A 17,382-nucleotide genomic window follows, 5' to 3' on the forward strand; every position below is an offset into this window, starting at 1 on the left:
ATTACTTAGTTTAAATTAAAGATGATAGAAGCCATTACATGAAATATCTTTAAAATCACCCTTGATTTAAAGGGAGTGCTGTATAATTAAGAAAGGCACGAATTATTTCACAAACACAGAGTCTAAGGTGTTCACAATGACAATGATGCTATAAATGGCATCAAAAAGGCTGCAGGAACCAAATGCATAGTAGTTTGTATGACGTTATCTGGTGCCTCGTTTAATATGGAGGCTCGCAGATGTTCAAGGAGATTTGTATGCAAACAACTTCTAATAGATGCCTGTTGCTAGCAATCATATGTATATAAGAAATGTTGTAAAGTATGCATATAAGGTCCACTTTTTCAAGGTCAACAAATCAGAGGGTATACTCTATAATAAAGTAAAGGGCAAAAGTATGTCTCTAATGCAGTGACTAAGCCTGAAAGGTTATATAAAACTTTATAAATCAAGCAGACCTTAATCTTTAAACAACAACAACAACAAAAAATTACTCCTTCTTATTTTGTACCGTAAACCTGTTGGGAGTCGCTTTCAGCAATAAAAGAACAAAGAATTAATTTGGTATTGAAGATTTGTATGATTCAGATGTGGGTGTGCATTCTCCACTTTTCAGAGAATAGTTCCTACCTGACTATTGTAGGCATTTAAACATACTGTAAATGTTCCCCACTAAATTAAATCATTCAATTTAAATGTCTCTAAAGATGGCCAGGGTTTTTAAAGACTCAGGGCACATAATTATGAGACAAAAGATCCTGCCAAATGTCGTCAGTGAAGGATCCGAACCGCCCCGTCTTTATGACTTCCCACACTGTCAGATCTTCTGGCAGCAGCCCTAACTATATACAAATGTCACTTAATAGCTGTAATTTGCCCTTAAAGCTCAGAAACACTTTTTACTGTTCCTTCCAGGGAATCATGAATAGATCCTTTTATAAAGTATACAATGCTCCATGCCTAAAAAAAAATGTAATAAAATGAAACGAAATATTAAGTTACAGTTTCCAAAACGATATCTAAATGTCTCTTTATGAAGGTAAAACATATTTCTGATCTCAAGAAGGGAGGAGTATTTACTTTAGTAGAAAAAAAAAAGAAGCTTCAATTAAAAGACCTATTAAATTCAAACGGTTAAAATAGGCGATAAAGAATTCAGATGTTCTTGCAAAAGAAAAATTGTTCGTCGTTATCTTTGGGTCTTTGATGCCCTCTTGTGGACACTGTCACAAGGGGAAGCACAGAGGTTTCGTATTCTTGTGGCTGAAGGAGTCAGGAAGAGGGGAATCATGTAACTAAAGGTTTCTGGGTCATGCTAACAAAAGAAAATGTCTGTTGCGACCTGTGCTGGGTCATTGTTTTTCGAGTTAACAAAAAAAAAAGGCAATGAACGAGGGTTTTGCAGTACAGGACACCTAAACGTTAAATCTTTACCCAAGTGTTCAGAGAGCATCAGGTGTACAAAGCAACGCTAGTTAATAGCAAGACTGCAGGTACTCATTCATCTGAACACTACAAATGAAAAGGAAATGGGTTTTAGTGTGAAATTATCCAAAGTATAAATCGCTTGAACGATCACATGACAAAATATATTCATTTCGTTTCTACGACAAGAAAATGCGAACTAAAGCCTGGCAGAGCGCGTTTATTCCTCTCCCCGCCCCTCCCCGCGGCACAAACCCGTGTTATGCGCGTAGGGTGTTTCTCACATCGCGTCCGTTTCTCTTCCTGATCGGGATTCAAAAACAAACTATCGCCCCCCGCCCCCGCCCGCCGAGGCAGCACCGCCACCTTCCAAGTTAGCGCCATCCGCAGTGGCCCCGGGCTGTCACCTGCCCCGGGCGCGCACCTCCGCGCTCCGCCGCTTAGCGCGCAGCCGCGGAGGAGGTGCTGCCGTGACTCACAGCCTGCGTAGAAGCAGACGAAGCAAGGATCCGGGCTTAAAAAGCAAAGCAAAGTACTTCTGGAAAAGAGGGGGGGGGGGGGGGTGGCACAAAAAAAAAAATACAGACAAACAGATCCTACTGAAATCAAATGTGGTCACTCCGCCGGCACTTCAGACGTGGCTTCTCCACCCCCTCGGAGCTCTGCCGGCGCTTTGCCGTCTCTGCAAGGCTGGCGATTCCGGTTTATTTTGAGGGGCAGCAGCTGGAGTAAGTCTGCAGCCTGTGCTAGGATACTTTGGAGCCAGAGGTAAGTTCCTTTCCCTTCCCGAGCTCTTTTTCGTCTGCCACAAAACAGGGTCTGAAGATCGCCTGAGCCGTGACCACCCAACCTCACTCTGGAGCAGACAAGGTGGGCATTCAGGATGGAGTCGGAAAGCAGGTTGAAATGTTTCTTATTTAGAACCTGTTACTTCATTTTTATTTATTTTTTTTTTTAATCTTAAGTGGAGCCTTTTTTAAAATCTTTTCCTTAAAAAAAAAAAAACAACTTACATTTGAAATGTATTTTTATGTAAATCGCTGAACCGTTTAACATACACAAATCTACATACGGATTAAAATGATTTTTTTTTTCCTGAAATATCGTGATTTACCCGGGCATCGTTGTTTAACGAGGCGGATAACAGGAATGCGATCCATCAACCTACTGAAACAAATTTCCCGATTGTTCCTGATCACCAGCGACGATGCTAATTTATTGGGCTGACTGCGGTCTCACTGCTAACAAGCTTTTTAACTAGACCGATAAAATGACTTTTAAGCTGGTTAAAAAGCTCGATTCTAACTGACTGATTCCCTGTATTATCTCAGTCAATTAAAAGCGAATCCGAAATCTTGGATGTGTGCACAATAGTATGTCAGTCTGCATGGGAAGGTGCCGACAGAGAGATTAATAGCGATCATCTTCAACCACACACCGAAATGCATGCATCTACGTATCCGTGTCCATATTCACGCCTTTGGCGATCTGACTGTTAGTGTCTAGCTATCATCTGCTCATTTGTGTGTCTGAATACCTGTGTGTGTGTGTGTGTGTGTGTGTGTGTGTGTGTGTATGCAACATTTGTGGCTTTTCCTCTTCCATGGTCATTTCACCTTCCTGCTCTGTTCGATACCGAGGAATTGTTCTGGGACCGAGTTGTTAAGGGGCTGATCACTTCAAGCCTCTCCAGTCGCCGGGCTCCCTTTGACACGAGCCATTATTATGGCGCTCAGTGGTCATTGCTATAATTACAGTAGACTTCACGGTCTGATGAGCCAGTCTGCCCCCCACACACACACACACACACAGGACGGAGCTTCCAGTCTGCCAAGACATCCTCCTCTCCTCGCTGCTCTGGGCCATTAACCTTCACCCATTTTCTCCGCTGGTCAACCAGCGGCCAGGGCGGCCAGATGAGATCCCTAATTATCATCTGCTCTCCTCTGTTTCAACATTTCTTTCCCTGAGTTGTTTAGCTAAGGAATAGGCCAATAAGGGAGCAATCCTTTGTGTCCCGGTTACCTGCCAGGGAGCCTTGAAGAGGTTCTTATTGATGCTATGGAAACTGGCACCAGAAGCCATCTAGACCGCATGACATCGGCTGCCTGCACCTTCAGCAAGGTCCAGAATTTGTAAGTCTCCATCATTTCTCTCCTCTGCAGTCAGATCTTTACTTTCCGTCCCTGGGGGAAAAGGCTAGTGAAAAAGTGACGGATCGGAAGACTCCGTGCCTCGGGGGTGATGGCATCGTCTGCTCCTTCCTCCTCCAACGCCAGTCAGGATACCAACCCAAGTCACTTTCCACCCACAAGTAGGTCCTTCATTTTTTGACCCTCCCCATTAAATCTGCCCTGTGTGTTTAACATCATTTTATTTTAGCTTGGGGAAGAGGGAGGGTGGGGGGGGAGGTTCAAGTGTGCAGCCAAAAAAAAAAGCACAATTTTCATCAAAGATAACTTACTGTTCCCTAGGGGGAAATGTCTGGTATAGGATGGATTCTGCCACTTTGGGGAAGACAATCTGAGCCCACTGGTGATACAGATGCTCCTATTAGTGGGAATTTGGAAGTATCGATCCTATACTGGGGAGTTGGAAGAATGGAGCTTGGTATATATCGATTCTAGCCCAAGATTTGGAAGTCTCCGTTTTACATGAAACAAAGCTTCGGTCTGCAGACTTTGACTTCTTCACACCTCCCAGATTAAAGTAGGGCAAATGCACGACTTCTAATTAGCTTTCCTTAAAAAAAAAAAAAAAAGAAAGAAAGAAAACAAGAAATTGTATTTTGATTTCCAAACCAAATCGCGAAGTACCGATTATTTTGTTTTACGTCGAAAAATTAAAAGGTAACTGAAGCCCTGCTGTCAAGAGTATTTCATTTTTAAACCAAAGCCACACCAGCGCATAATAAGCACGTTTCAGAAATGCAACAGAATAGTGTAAAATCATCTTTTAAAACCTGCACGATTCGTGTTTAAAAATAGAAAAAGCATTGATTAAAAAGAGGGCGCATTATCTCAGTGCTCATTCTGCATTCGTTCTCTTTCATGGGGTAATTCTGATGCTGGGAGAGCTTTCTTTAGATTGCAAAGAAAGCTGTAATCAGATGAAATTCTGCCCTTAATTGTAGCTTTTCAAAATCCCAGCTCCCTAATTGCTTTGGATGCGCGCTGAGTTGAGGAGGTGTTTAGAAGGGATGTTGAAGGTGGTTATAAGCGCCTGAGAGCTCTGCCTTAGTCAGGTCAGACAATACCACCCTCCCCCCCCCCCCTAAAAAAAAAAATCAGGATAACATAATCACCAGAGAAAGAGCAAGGATAGGAAAAAAAAAAAAAAAAAGCAAAGAATAAAAGCCTGGCAGGCAGAGCAAAGCTTTTACCCAGACAGAGATTCAGGATCTCTGAGGCATGAAGAGAAGAGTCATTACTGTGATTATTCTGCAAAGGGAAGACGAGAGAAAACAACATGTAAAAGCCCTGGAAAAAAAGTCGTTGTGGTCCATTTTATTCCTTTGAGATACCAGCTTTAGAGCTCAGCAAACTGCGTCTGGGATTCGATGAAAGAATAGCGGTTACTTAATATTATCATAAAAACGAAAAAAAAACAAAAAAAAGCCCTGTCCCCGGTGTTGCTCACCCTTTGTCTGATTAGCGGATGAAGGATGGACTCTGTAGGACTGATTTGCTAACCCAATGCCTTGGCGAGGAAGGCTGCCGTAATTTTTGTGATAAAACAAAATCGGTTGAAAAATCAAGCACGGAACTGTCCTATTTCAGGCTCCAGACAGAAGTAGGGTTGGCCTTTTGTTTTCCTGTGGAGGGCGAGGCGGTTCTGATAAATGTCTGTGCTGCTGGCAGGTTTATCCAGGTGTTGCCTGCCAGAGACTGAGCTTGTCTCTAGCTCTCTTCTCTAGCCCGCTCTCCATCCTATTCTCCATTCCCTTCTCTGATGCTTCTTCCCTCTACGCCTCCTTTCTCTTTCCTTATTCCTTCTCCATGCCTCCCCTCCCTGGTTTTCTCTCTGTTCCTCCCTTAATTTTCCCTCTCTTTTTAGGCTATACATCCTCACTTCTCTCCACTCCCCCCACACCATCATCACCACTTTAGTTCCTCTTGCCCCGTTCTTCTCTCATTATTCCTTCTTCTCTGAACGGTTTCATCGGATTTTCTCCTCTCCTCTTTGGTTCTCTGATCTCACTTGTTTGTATTCCTTTATATCCTCCACCCAGTGCCACTCCTATGACCTCCGTTCCTTTCTTCCTCTGGGTTTCTGTACACTAAGGTTCAGTCTCCTTTCTTTCTCTCCCCTTGTCTCATCTCTTTTCTTTGTTTTCCTTTTTCTCGCCCCTCCATTTATTAGCATTCCCTTCTCCTGGTCTTTGCTTTATCCCTCCTTTCATTCTCCCCTCTGCCAGTCTTTCCATTCTCTTCTCTCTTTTTCACCCTCTGGCGAAGCCTGGCAGCACCATCCATTCTTCTGAATCATTCTCACTCCCCTCTCATGGATTCACTACCCTCCACTGATTCCACCTCCATTGTGCCTCTCCTCCTCCTCCTCAGCCCTGCCTTCTTCATTTTTCCTCCCTCTTCTCGTCTTTTTTTTTTTTAACCTCCCTGCCCTTTCCCCTTCGCCCCCTCCCTTGGTGTTGCCAAAAGCCCGAGCCGGGTCTCCGTGTGCAATGCACTGGACCTTGGTCCCTTTCCTCAGCTCCTGCCGTTCAAGAGGGAGCAGGAGGCCCAGACATGGAGATCAGGACAGCAGTGACAAATCTGGGATGAGGAGCAAATGGGAAGGACTGAGAGAGCTAAAGGGAAAACAGCAGGCCATTTCAAATTAGATTTCCACAATTACGATAACTATGCAAATCTCCTTCGCCGGAACTCCTAGGGTGGGGAAAAAAAAACCCCAACAAAGAACAGAAAGTAAATTGCACTGAGAGCCCGCGTTGTGTACCTTTTAGAAGTTGATTGCAAAAAAAGCTGCCTTTTACTTTTTAAAAGGCACCTGACAGTAAGAGATACAAAAAAGAAATGGGTAGACCGAATGGGGCCAGTTGGGCTTTATCTGCCGTTGATTGCAATGTTATAAATACATATTTACATTTCATATCTGCTATAGATTAAGTATATAGGCATGTATGCATGTGCGCAGAAGACTTGGGGGAGGGGAGGGGAGAAGGCCTTGAAGAGGCGCCGGAGGGCCGCCTTTCTTCAAAGGTGAGAACGGGCGGGAGCGGACCGGATTGAGAGCAGCCCCGGCAGGCCAAACCAACATTTGTTTTAATAAGAACCGGCTGGAAATCGGGAGCCAGACTTCACAGATGAGAAGGGGCACCCCTGGCCTATGTAACATTCTTTACTTGTAGCACTTTTATGCAATTATTATTATAGTTTTCGGTTGTACATGGCTCGGGACGGTTTTCTCTGGAAAATGATTGACAGACGGCAATGAAAGGAAAGGAAAATCAGCAGAGAGGAGGAAGGAGAGAAGAGAAAGGGAGGCGCGAAAAGCAGGAAGATGGGGAAAGAGAAAAGAAGAGGGGAAGCCAGATAAACTCAGAGCAGCACACAGTGACACCAAAGCCAACACGGGGAAATAGAAATGGGAATGAAAAACATCAGCCAACACTCGGGGGGGGGGGGGGGGGATCGATAACAAATGAGGCCGTTTAGATAATCTGTGGGGCTGCTTTCTTCTACAACACAAAGAACATTAACACAGCTAAACATACTGAAGACAATTTTTTATATATAGAGTCACATAATTTCCTAGTAATCTTAACTGAACTGCAAGATAAAGGAAAAGGAAAAGCAAGAAACCATTCACCTTTTATGGCCTGGAGAACATTCCCTGAGAAATACAAACAGAAAACCAGAATACATGTGCAGTTTTGGCACAGAAATTCTACTTTAGCCCAAGCTTTTCCAAATTGAAAACAAATTGTTTTCATTCCCCCTCAAATTCCTGTGCTTTCATCATTTACCTCCATTTCTTGTGACTATTTCTTGAGAATTCATTGTTATTAGGCATTCATTCTGGCCTTTTTTCGATCCTGTACCTGCTTTGTTTTTTATATTTGTCATGGTGACGTGTGTCCGGTGCTGCACTTCCCCACTTCTCTCACTTCATACACAGTCAGACAACCTACTCTGCCCCACTGTCCACACACACATCCTCACATGTACTCTTAGAAACACACACACCTTATCCTGCCCCACTGTCCACACATACATTCTCACATGTACTCTTAGAAACACACACACCTTATCCTGCCCCACTGTCCACACACACATCCTCACATGTACTCTTAGAAACACACACACCTTATCCTGCCCCACTGTCCACACACACATCCTCACATGTACTCTTAGAAACACACACACCTTATCCTGCCCCACTGTCCACACACACATCCTCACATGTACTCTTAGAAACACACACACCTTATCCTGCCCCACTGTCCACACACACATCCTCACATGTACTCTTAGAAACACACACACCTTATCCTGCCCCACTGTCCACACACACATCCTCACATGTACTCTTAGAAACACACACACCTTATCCTGCCCCACTGTCCACACACACATCCTCACATGTACTCTTAGAAACACACACACAAAACTTACCCTGCCCTACTCCCCACACATCCTCCCATGCTCTCTTAAAAACACACACACACACACCTTATCCTGCCCCACTGTCCACACACACATCTTCACATGTACTCTTAGAAACACACACACACAACTTACCCTGCCCTACTCCCCGTACACCCTCGTCTGCGCTCTTAAAAACACACACACATACACACACACACACCTTATCCTGCCCCACTGTCCACACACACATCCTCACATATACTCTTAGAAACACACACACAAAACTTACCCTGCCCTACTCCCCATACACCCTCCCATGTGCTCTTAAAAACACACACTCACCTTATCCTGCTCCACTGTCCACACACACATCCTCACATGTACTCTTAGAAACACACACACAAAACTTACCCTGCCCTACTCCCCACACATCCTCCCATGCTCTCTTAAAAACACACACACACACAACTTATCCTGCCCCACTGTCCACACACACATCTTCACATGTACTCTTAGAAATGCACACACAAACACGCACACACCTTATCCTGCCCTACTGTCCACATACACATCCTCACATGTACTCTTAAAAACACACACACAAAACTTACCCTGCCCTACTCCCCATACACCCTCCCATGTGCTCTTAAACACACACACACACACCTTATCCTGCAGCACTGTGCACACACACATCCTCACATGTACTCTTACAAACACAAAACATAAAACTTACCCTGCCCTACTCCCCACATCACATCCTCACATGCTATTTTAGAAATACCCACACACACATTCACACACTCAGATAACTTAGCCTTCCTCCTTTTCTCCCTTCTTCACTCCCCATTCCCCCTCCTTCCTCCCACACACATACATTCCTACCCTGAGTTGCCACCTGACAATGAAAGGATGGAGACTTTAGGCCAGACTCAGATTTCTCACAATCCCATCCTTCTGTATTGTGAAACCTGAAGCAGTGATTTCAAACGGTAGAAGCAGAGACTAGAAATATGGCAATGCTCTGGGCTGTAAGTTAAACAACTAGACTGACCAGCAGTTTCCCTCTTTGACCTGGATCACCTGGCAGTTCTACCACACACACACACACACACGAGCACACTCTTATTTCCACAAGCACACTGCAATAACTTACCCTACTAATGCATCCTTCCATTCATTCTCAACTCAGAATGTACACTACATCACCCCTCCCCTGCACACTTTTTCAGAGTGTACAGTGCACGTCTGCACAAACGCGCGCGCGCACACACACATACCCTCATCTTCAGACACTGCATGCACTCCGTGCACCTCACAGTCTCACAAGTGTTCAGACCTTCCTGTACCTCACAAGCGCACGGTGCACACTTGTTCAGACATGGCATTCACGCCTGCCCCTTGGAAAGTCACACTGCTCGGGTATTTATCTTATTTTATTCAGAGCTGCATACTCTTCCTGTATCTCGGTCATATTGCACTTACCTTCATCTGCTTTCCTGCACTTCATAAACTCACACCTCACCCTCCTGCACCTTACTGCACTGAAGAAAAAAGCTCTGAGAGCCGCTGACAGCCGAAGTCAGACTCTCTTCCACCGAAATAATACAACTCTGGATAAAACCTCTTACTTCCCTTTACCTTAATTAATTCAACAGTAATTGGATGATAATAATACCAACAATAACGCCCCCCTACATCACCAACACCACTACCTTTCAGGAGATTTTATGCAGTCCTGCTATAAGAAATGCAGTATCCACATGAAAAAAAAGAGAGGATGTGACACCAACATTTATATAAGGCTCATCACCTGGTATTCAAATATCAGACCCAGCGGGTTAGTCTCAGGCTTAACCCAAAGCACACCGATCATTTACCCCCAAAGTCAATCAGTACAAATATTGTTGTGCAAAATTGTCAAAACTAAAGTTTGCAAAATGTGTAGCAATGTGTAAATACTGTAAAATCCCAAATAATCTAGGCATTTTAGAGTAACGTTATAAATACTGCAAAGTCGAGACGAGTTTTGGCGTTGCCAAAGAAAACCTAGGTCTCCTTAAGGGGACTGAGACTAAAAAGTCTTCTTATCCAGACTGAGGGCTCAAAAACGGCGGAAAAGGGGGGGCGGGTTCGTAATGCAGCCTTTTTCAAACCCCGCGGGTCCACACAAGGGATACAAGAACCGTCCTGCTTGGAGGGCTGAGCTCCTGGCTCAATGAATGACATTATATAAACCCGAAAGATCTGTAGTGATTTTGGTACTGCATAAAGTGGCCCTAGAGCACAAGCCAAGCCAATTTAGTTCAGGAAAAACGGAGCAAAAATAGCCCGATTGATCCACTCAATAGAAAGAGAGGACAGGAAATGTCCTCACCAGGTGTGCATGAAATCATTTCAGCACCTCTCTCTCTCTCTCTTACTAAAATTGGCCATCTTGTTCCCCAGCCTGCCTCGCAACTTTTGCACAAAAACCTGAGTAACTCGGCCTTAAAGGCTGCTTGAAGGAGCTCAGGTTCCTCTGCCGGTATGGGTCAAGCCAGTGGTAGTAAATAAAGAAACTGGAAACCCTACATGCACAAGGCAAAGAGGAGAACGAGATGAAGCAAGGACCGAGGAAAGAAGACGCAGAATCAGAATGGAGGAAAGATGTGGGGAGGGGGGAGAGAGAGGGGGAAGGGGCGGGGGGAGGGGGAACACTCAGGTGCTTGAGCGGCGCCTGCTCTCGCTAGTACACATCAGCTCCATTCAGGCAGTCACATCATCTAGTCAGATACCATTTTTCACCCAATTAATTCCTGAACTCTTCCATGACCCTATTTCATGCCAGTTTATTTTAAGCTGCCACATCGCTGGAGTCACGCCAAGAAGTATTAGTCACTGAGATCCCAGGTGACTTTCCTTGATGGGCGGCAGAAGACACCATCATCTCTGAATCGGAGACAAAGATAAAAAAAAAAAACCCAAAAAAAAAGATGAATCAAACCAGAGATAACTTCCTCCGTTTCCCGGCGCTATTCATCCCCCCGTCTATAGGGGAACGATGATTCTGTGTCTGCTGGGCACTGGGCTATTAATCTCCTTAGCCAGTGTTAATGATTTTAAAATTCCACCTCTACCCTCTTTCTTCATATAAACTATTCGACTTTTTTTTTTTTCTTTTTAGCCTATGACACCTGGTGTGGAGTCGCTCACGGATGCACCAGAAAGCTTGGACTCAAGATATGTGGTAAGCGTCAAACCCGAGGTTTCTCTGATGTCAAACCCGAGGTTTCTCTGATACCCTTCATTCCCCCTGCTTAATTATAAGCCGCATGTTAGAAACCTTTTATCTAAAGGAAAAACAGCAGCAAAAAAGACAACGCACGCACCTCCCCTCGACAACCACAACAGTGAAGAGATCGGACTAGTTAAAACGAGATTTACAACACGGGAACCAGAACTACAAAATGTTTCCTGTTTTAGTAAAAACTAAAAGTAAACAGAATTCTTTATCTCGCGTTCTGCTCTGGCTTTTCCACGGGGGCCAGCGCCCTCTGCTGCTCACCTTGAGCAGCGCACCTTATGTACTGAATACTTAGATCCATGCTGCATCTGACACATAAATAAAGATTAACAAATAAAAACTATATAATCTATAAGATGGTATCTTTATATTGGACTAACTTAATACATTTCTTGACTAGCTTTCGAGAGCTAATACTCTCTTCTTCAAGGGGACTAACACGCCGCCAAAATAAGTTATCTATCTGACACATCTGCAGAAACAACTGGTCATCAAAACAAAATTCTCTTACAGTGTCTTCACACAGCGCTGTCACATTAATGATTTACAGCGTTTACCGTTAAATGCTTTATTGGTGCACAAAATAATGAAGAGAAATGTTTGAAACATTTTTGCATTGACCGTTTTGTGATATGGGAAAATAAAATAAAATAAATGTTTAGATTGTGGCTATATAATAAGGCACTCCGGAAGAAATAGTTTAATTTGTTTTGGTAATGGAAATCCTCGAGTTAATTTGCATAGAGTGTCGTTGGAGGAAGGAGTAGTTTACTTAACTCTCCCCCGCCCCCCCCCCCCCCCAACCCTAAATTTCTGGAATGCTGGCTACTTTCAACTTTTGTATTTCTTTAAAACCTGGTGTCGTTGTCCCTGAAAACAAAAAAAAAAAAAACAAACAAACCATAAGCACAAAGAAATCCAGCTTTAAAAATAAAAACCTGCATTCCCAGCAGAGTTACTTTTCAAGTCAAATTCTTACTTGATCCCAGCTGAAGCTGCTTTCCAGTTTGCTTTCTGAACGCCCTGGTTGGAGGCGTCCTCCTCTGCCCCTGGGTTGGGAGAAAGGGGCCTGGCGAAAGTTTGGTTTTCAGGGGCTGGGGTAGAGGAGGGCTCCGAAGGACAGATGAGTGAGAGCAGAGAGTGGATGGGAGGTTTTGCAGCATCTCCCTCCCTCACTGCCTGACACTTTTCCAACCTTATCGGGCACGCAAACAGGGACCTCCTGGGAGTGAAAGATTAACGAGAGACTTATTAAAGAGCAATTCGTCAGGGTGCTGTGTGCGTGAGATATCGCTGTTAGCCAGTCAGCCGGGAAAACGAGAGAATTAAAGCCAGGAAGGGACAATATGGAAACCCATCGCCGCTTGCCAGCAGTAGATTCTTTTTGCAGATAGCTGGGCCGTCTTATCATTTTCTATTTCTTTATAACACGTCCCTGTTTATGGAGGGCATCATTCTTCATTATCTGACAGACAAATCTTTAATGAGCATACTTATTTGTTCATGATTAATGGAAACTTGTAGGCGGCGGGGCGGAATTCAATTTAGAAAGGGAGGTTTGAAAAAACACTTTATTTTATTTATTTTATGTATTTATTTATTCTTTTGCTGATACATGGTCTGTTTCATCAATCAGTTTTCTCACCAAAAGCCCTTCATAGTTTTTGAGTGAGGTAGGAATCTATCATCAAAATATGCTGTCGTTACCTGGAGGCTCCGGTAACATTTTGTTCATGCACTTGGTATGGGGGAAAGCTTCTGAGCCACAGGGAACCAGGTCGATCGATGGGTTTCGCCCATCCTGTACCATCGAGGTATTGAAAAATTCGTTCTTTCAAACTCTTAAATGGGTCCATTAGACGGCGCTGCATTTGAAAGCAGGACCAGGCTGCCACTGGGTTTGCTTCTATAAATCGTGGCCTCTAATAGAGTATTTTGTCAGTAATAGAACTGGAAGCTGTAAAGGAGGTGCCAGGAGAGGGCAGAAGAGAGGGCAGCTGAAGCTCTGCCATAGCCCAGTGCTTCCTTCTTTACAATACCAGAGACCAAGTGGCACAGTTTTGCCATTCATATTAAAAAAAAACTAAGGGGGACAGAAAAAGAGAAGTGATTTTCTCAGATGTAGGAGGCAGCTGTATGTCTGCCCGTTTTCCTCTGATTGAGAGAACATGATCCACAAGAATGCAGGAGTAAAACATGGTACATCTTATACAGCAAATGTCTATTTACTGCGGTAAATACTACACGATTTACTGTTATTCAGATTAAATGACTTGAGTGGACTGGCACCATATAGACCAACCAATTTATTAAAGCATGAGCTTTGGAGGACAGATGCATGAAGCTTCTGAGCCACAAGAGATGGGTAAAATATATAGAGAACAGAGAGAAGGGGTTGGTTTAGGTATAGCATGTCCTTCTCTCTGTTCTCTATATATTTTACCCATCTCTTGCTTTAATAAATTGGTTAGTCTATAAGGTGCCACTCCACGCCTGCCATTTTTGCTATACCAGACTAACACTGCTATCCCTCTGAAGATTTTTTTTACCACTTGCTATTCAGACTGGCTACAGCTGTCAGTCACTTATTTTGCCATGAATATTAATAGAGTTTTTCAAGTACTTGCTGGATGAAGGCTGTCACAGTAGTTATAGTCCTTTGCCCAACAGCATCATACCAGGCAGAAATGCTGGCATGTAGTTTCTTTTTACAGCAGTAATTAAAATAGCAATTGAAACAGGATTCCATTCTTAAGTAAAATGAAAAAGTACAGGAAGTATAATGAAATATTTTGCGGACAAAATGTATTCTCCCCAAATTTGTATTAATTCCATTTCAAAGATGTCTTGATGCAATTGTTCCCAGAACTTTGACATCTTTGAGAATTTTAGCCAGCAAGAAGCCATGCAATCAAAATGTACAGTTATAACCTGTGAACGTTTATGAAATGTCAGTCTTCATTTAGCTTGGTTGTGAAGGGTTGAGCTTGCTCTGTGATTAAATGCATTTCACCTTATCCTTCATAAAAAATGTCCTCCTTTCCAAGACCTTGTACAAATAAGAGTTTGCTTTCTGACCCATAAAAAAAGACAGGTCAGTAGATAATTTCACACAGATTGAGCAGATTAAGTTTCTCAAATCTGTCCTGGGGATCTCATAGCCAGTCAGGTTTTCAGGTTAGCCACAATTAATATGCAGGAGATAGGTCTTCAGTGTTTGAACATTTCACTCATGCAGTCATTGTGAATATCCTGAAAACGCGACTGGGTGTGGGGGTCTCCAGGACAGGCGTGGGAAGCCCTGCATGGTCTGAATGAGAGTGTCTCAGTCTAACCTAGCTAATGGAGTCTGAATTGGTGATTGCTGCTTCTGGCACCCGGATAGAAATTGTATTCATCTTTGGCCTCTTTCATTGGGCTTCAGAGGAAGCTGATTTCCAGTTTTGGTTTCGCTGATTTCTGATCTTTTCCGATAAAACAAAAATTATTTCTTTTTTTTTTTTAATGTTTTAAAATAAATTGCACTGAAGCACATATGATTTCCAAGTCATCAGAGTTTAACCTTCCAAAGATTTGGTGCATAAACATACAATAGGAAAAGACCTTAGGAAAACAGAGTGCTTAACTGAAATTGTGTTTAACTTTCTTTGGTATATCAGCCTCCTCTCATCTCAAATTATTTTGCGCACAATAAAAACGAAAGGATAAGTCTTTCTCCAAAACGGTAGTTTCTTCAACAACTGAACTATCTTCTAACACTGTCAGAATGTTTTTCAGTGTAAAATATATTAGCATAATAGGTCATATTCTATTCTAGAGGTCTTGGGAGCTTTGCATGTTGTGCCTGTAGAAACGTCATGGCTAAGTGTCAAATTAATTTCTTAAATACAATCCTGGTTTTTACCACTTCGGATGAACCTTGGATAATAAAGCTATTCCTGCTCTGGAAAGTTGGGGGAGGGGCGTTACAATAAACTAATTTTAGCAATCCAGACTCAAAATTGGGCACTGGAAAGAGCCGAATAAGGAAAAGCGTTGTATGAGAGCAGTAGCCACACCTTCACGCCTCTGGCCCCGCCCTTGTAAGAACTGGTGATTTTGTTTAATTTGGGGAAGGCATTACACGCTTAGTTTCCAAAGATTTTTTTCTACAGAGAAAAAAATGGGAAATCTTTAGAAAACCGGAGGCCCCGATCATAGTATTTCCCATCCATTAACAAGATCGGTATGGCAATATCAAATTATCACCCAGAAATATAGTAATCTTTTCACCACAGCAATGGAAAGTAAAACGGTATTTACCAGGAGAAAGATGCATGTCTATCAACTATTTACATCTGAAATGCCCATTCAGCTGAAACAGGTGGTCTAGTTTGTAATCCATTCTCTCAGCATCAATAACTGCATTATTCTGTTTTTGGATGCAAAGTAATAATATCATACAACTGAACTGAGTATAGAATCTGTCCTACCAAATTCTATTGAGATTGCAACACAATACAGAATAGTCGGAGATAACTGCAAACAACTACCCTATAATTCAAGTCTTGCAGAAAGTTTTCAGTCCTAGAACCGTTAGGAGGAGAGGCGATTGAGGAGAACGAGGTAATGTACTTGTGCACCCTTCTAAAAGCCTTCTACTTCTCATGAACTTGATAAAGGACAACTTCTTCTAATCAGAGATGAGGAGCCTGCTTCATATCACTTGGGCATTAGAATGTTGCAAAAGGAATAGACTGAAGGACTTGGCAGGATTAGTACAAGGTGAATGTGCATCTGATGGCAATAGGAGAAGCTTAAATAGTGAATGTAGTGTGAGTAAGAGGGAGGAAAAGAGAGAGCATAGCTAGATCTACTATAACTATAGGTTCAGGAGGAGGCAGGGGTGTTAAAACAAAAGCTGAGAACAACGGGCATGCATGAGAAGTTCAACTGCATTAAACAAGAAAACATTTTTTTTGTATTTTTACAGCCATGTGTAGAGATAATAGCATCCAGCATGCGAGCAAGATCGCCTAAACAGAAGCATAACTATTTTCTTTAAAGAATATAATGAAGTATTTGGTAAAACTTTACTAAATAGGTCATATTTTTCGTTTTCTTTCCAAAGTAGCATTTTCCGACTTGCCTATTTTACAAACATTATTATCCTTTAAAAAATGTGACCAGATAGTGTATTCGCATTTTCTCCTTGTTTCAGTGTTAGGCTACCAGATCTGTATAATTGCTATTGTATTTTCCTCTGTGTGATAAAAAAAAAAAAAAGTGAAAATGATGCAGGTTCTAATTGTACATCGTTTCCCCCTTCTGTTTACTCGATTCTTAGACCTCGCTTGCAAAGTGCAGTAAATGACTCATCCCCCCCTCTGGTCTCTTCTCCACCGCTGATCACTGAAGTGGAAACCGTCCGATCGACTTAATAAGAGCTTGCCAGCCACTGCACTAAATAACGAATTTTTTGTTGTTGTTTGCATGAGTGGGTCTTTTGTGGCAGCTGATATCATTTTGCACTCAGCCTTCCGGAGGCAAATATAACGCAAATACATAGTCTTTCCCCCGACCTTCTTAGCTAGCTGGAGAATAGCCCTGGCCTTGAGCTGCTCTCTCGAAGGAGCATAAACATGCTAGGGAGTGAGACTGATCGGTCTCTGACCTGTGTATTTTGTAATAATATAGGCTTCTTGCAAAGGAACAACAGCCTGGAAGACAAGAGCCGGATCGTGAGCTCTCTCAAAGAGAGGCAGTCATCCAAGAACCTGCTGGTCTGTGAGAACAGTGACCTGGAGCCTCGCTTCCGCCGCAATGAGACCGACTTCAGCAATCTCTTCGCCAGAGGTGGGTGAGCAGGGGGTTCAGTCCCGACTCCCCTCCGGGGGTGCACTGGCATTCTCTGCAGCTAGATGGAGACAGAGAGGTTTGAGAGCGACTGCAGACAGTGCACATTTCATTACATCCACAAACTGTCCGAGCACTTCCATAATGCTGCTTTGTCTATGTAACTGTTTATCCATGTACCCGTCTAATCTCTCTAATCCTTACTTTGCGTAGGTTTCAAAAATGTCC

The 17,382-nt window shown here is 43.1% G+C and overlaps 1 protein-coding gene across 1 annotated transcript in view; it reads left to right on the forward strand.

Annotated features, from left to right (window-relative positions):
- Positions 1-3,666: 3,666 nt before the first annotated feature.
- The window catches only part of GAD1 (glutamate decarboxylase 1), a 118,807-nt gene continuing 105,091 nt past the window's right edge, over positions 3,667-17,382 (forward strand). Inside the window, exons 1-3 of the mRNA XM_029605744.1 lie at positions 3,667-3,739; positions 11,200-11,262; positions 16,996-17,154. Coding sequence (XP_029461604.1) covers positions 3,670-3,739; positions 11,200-11,262; positions 16,996-17,154 — 292 coding nt within the window. The 5' untranslated portion in view covers positions 3,667-3,669. The remainder of the gene's footprint in view (positions 3,740-11,199; positions 11,263-16,995; positions 17,155-17,382) is intronic.

Source organism: Rhinatrema bivittatum, chromosome 6 (genome assembly GCF_901001135.1).
Source record: "Rhinatrema bivittatum chromosome 6, aRhiBiv1.1, whole genome shotgun sequence".
Taxonomy (NCBI): Eukaryota; Metazoa; Chordata; class Amphibia; order Gymnophiona; family Rhinatrematidae; genus Rhinatrema; species Rhinatrema bivittatum.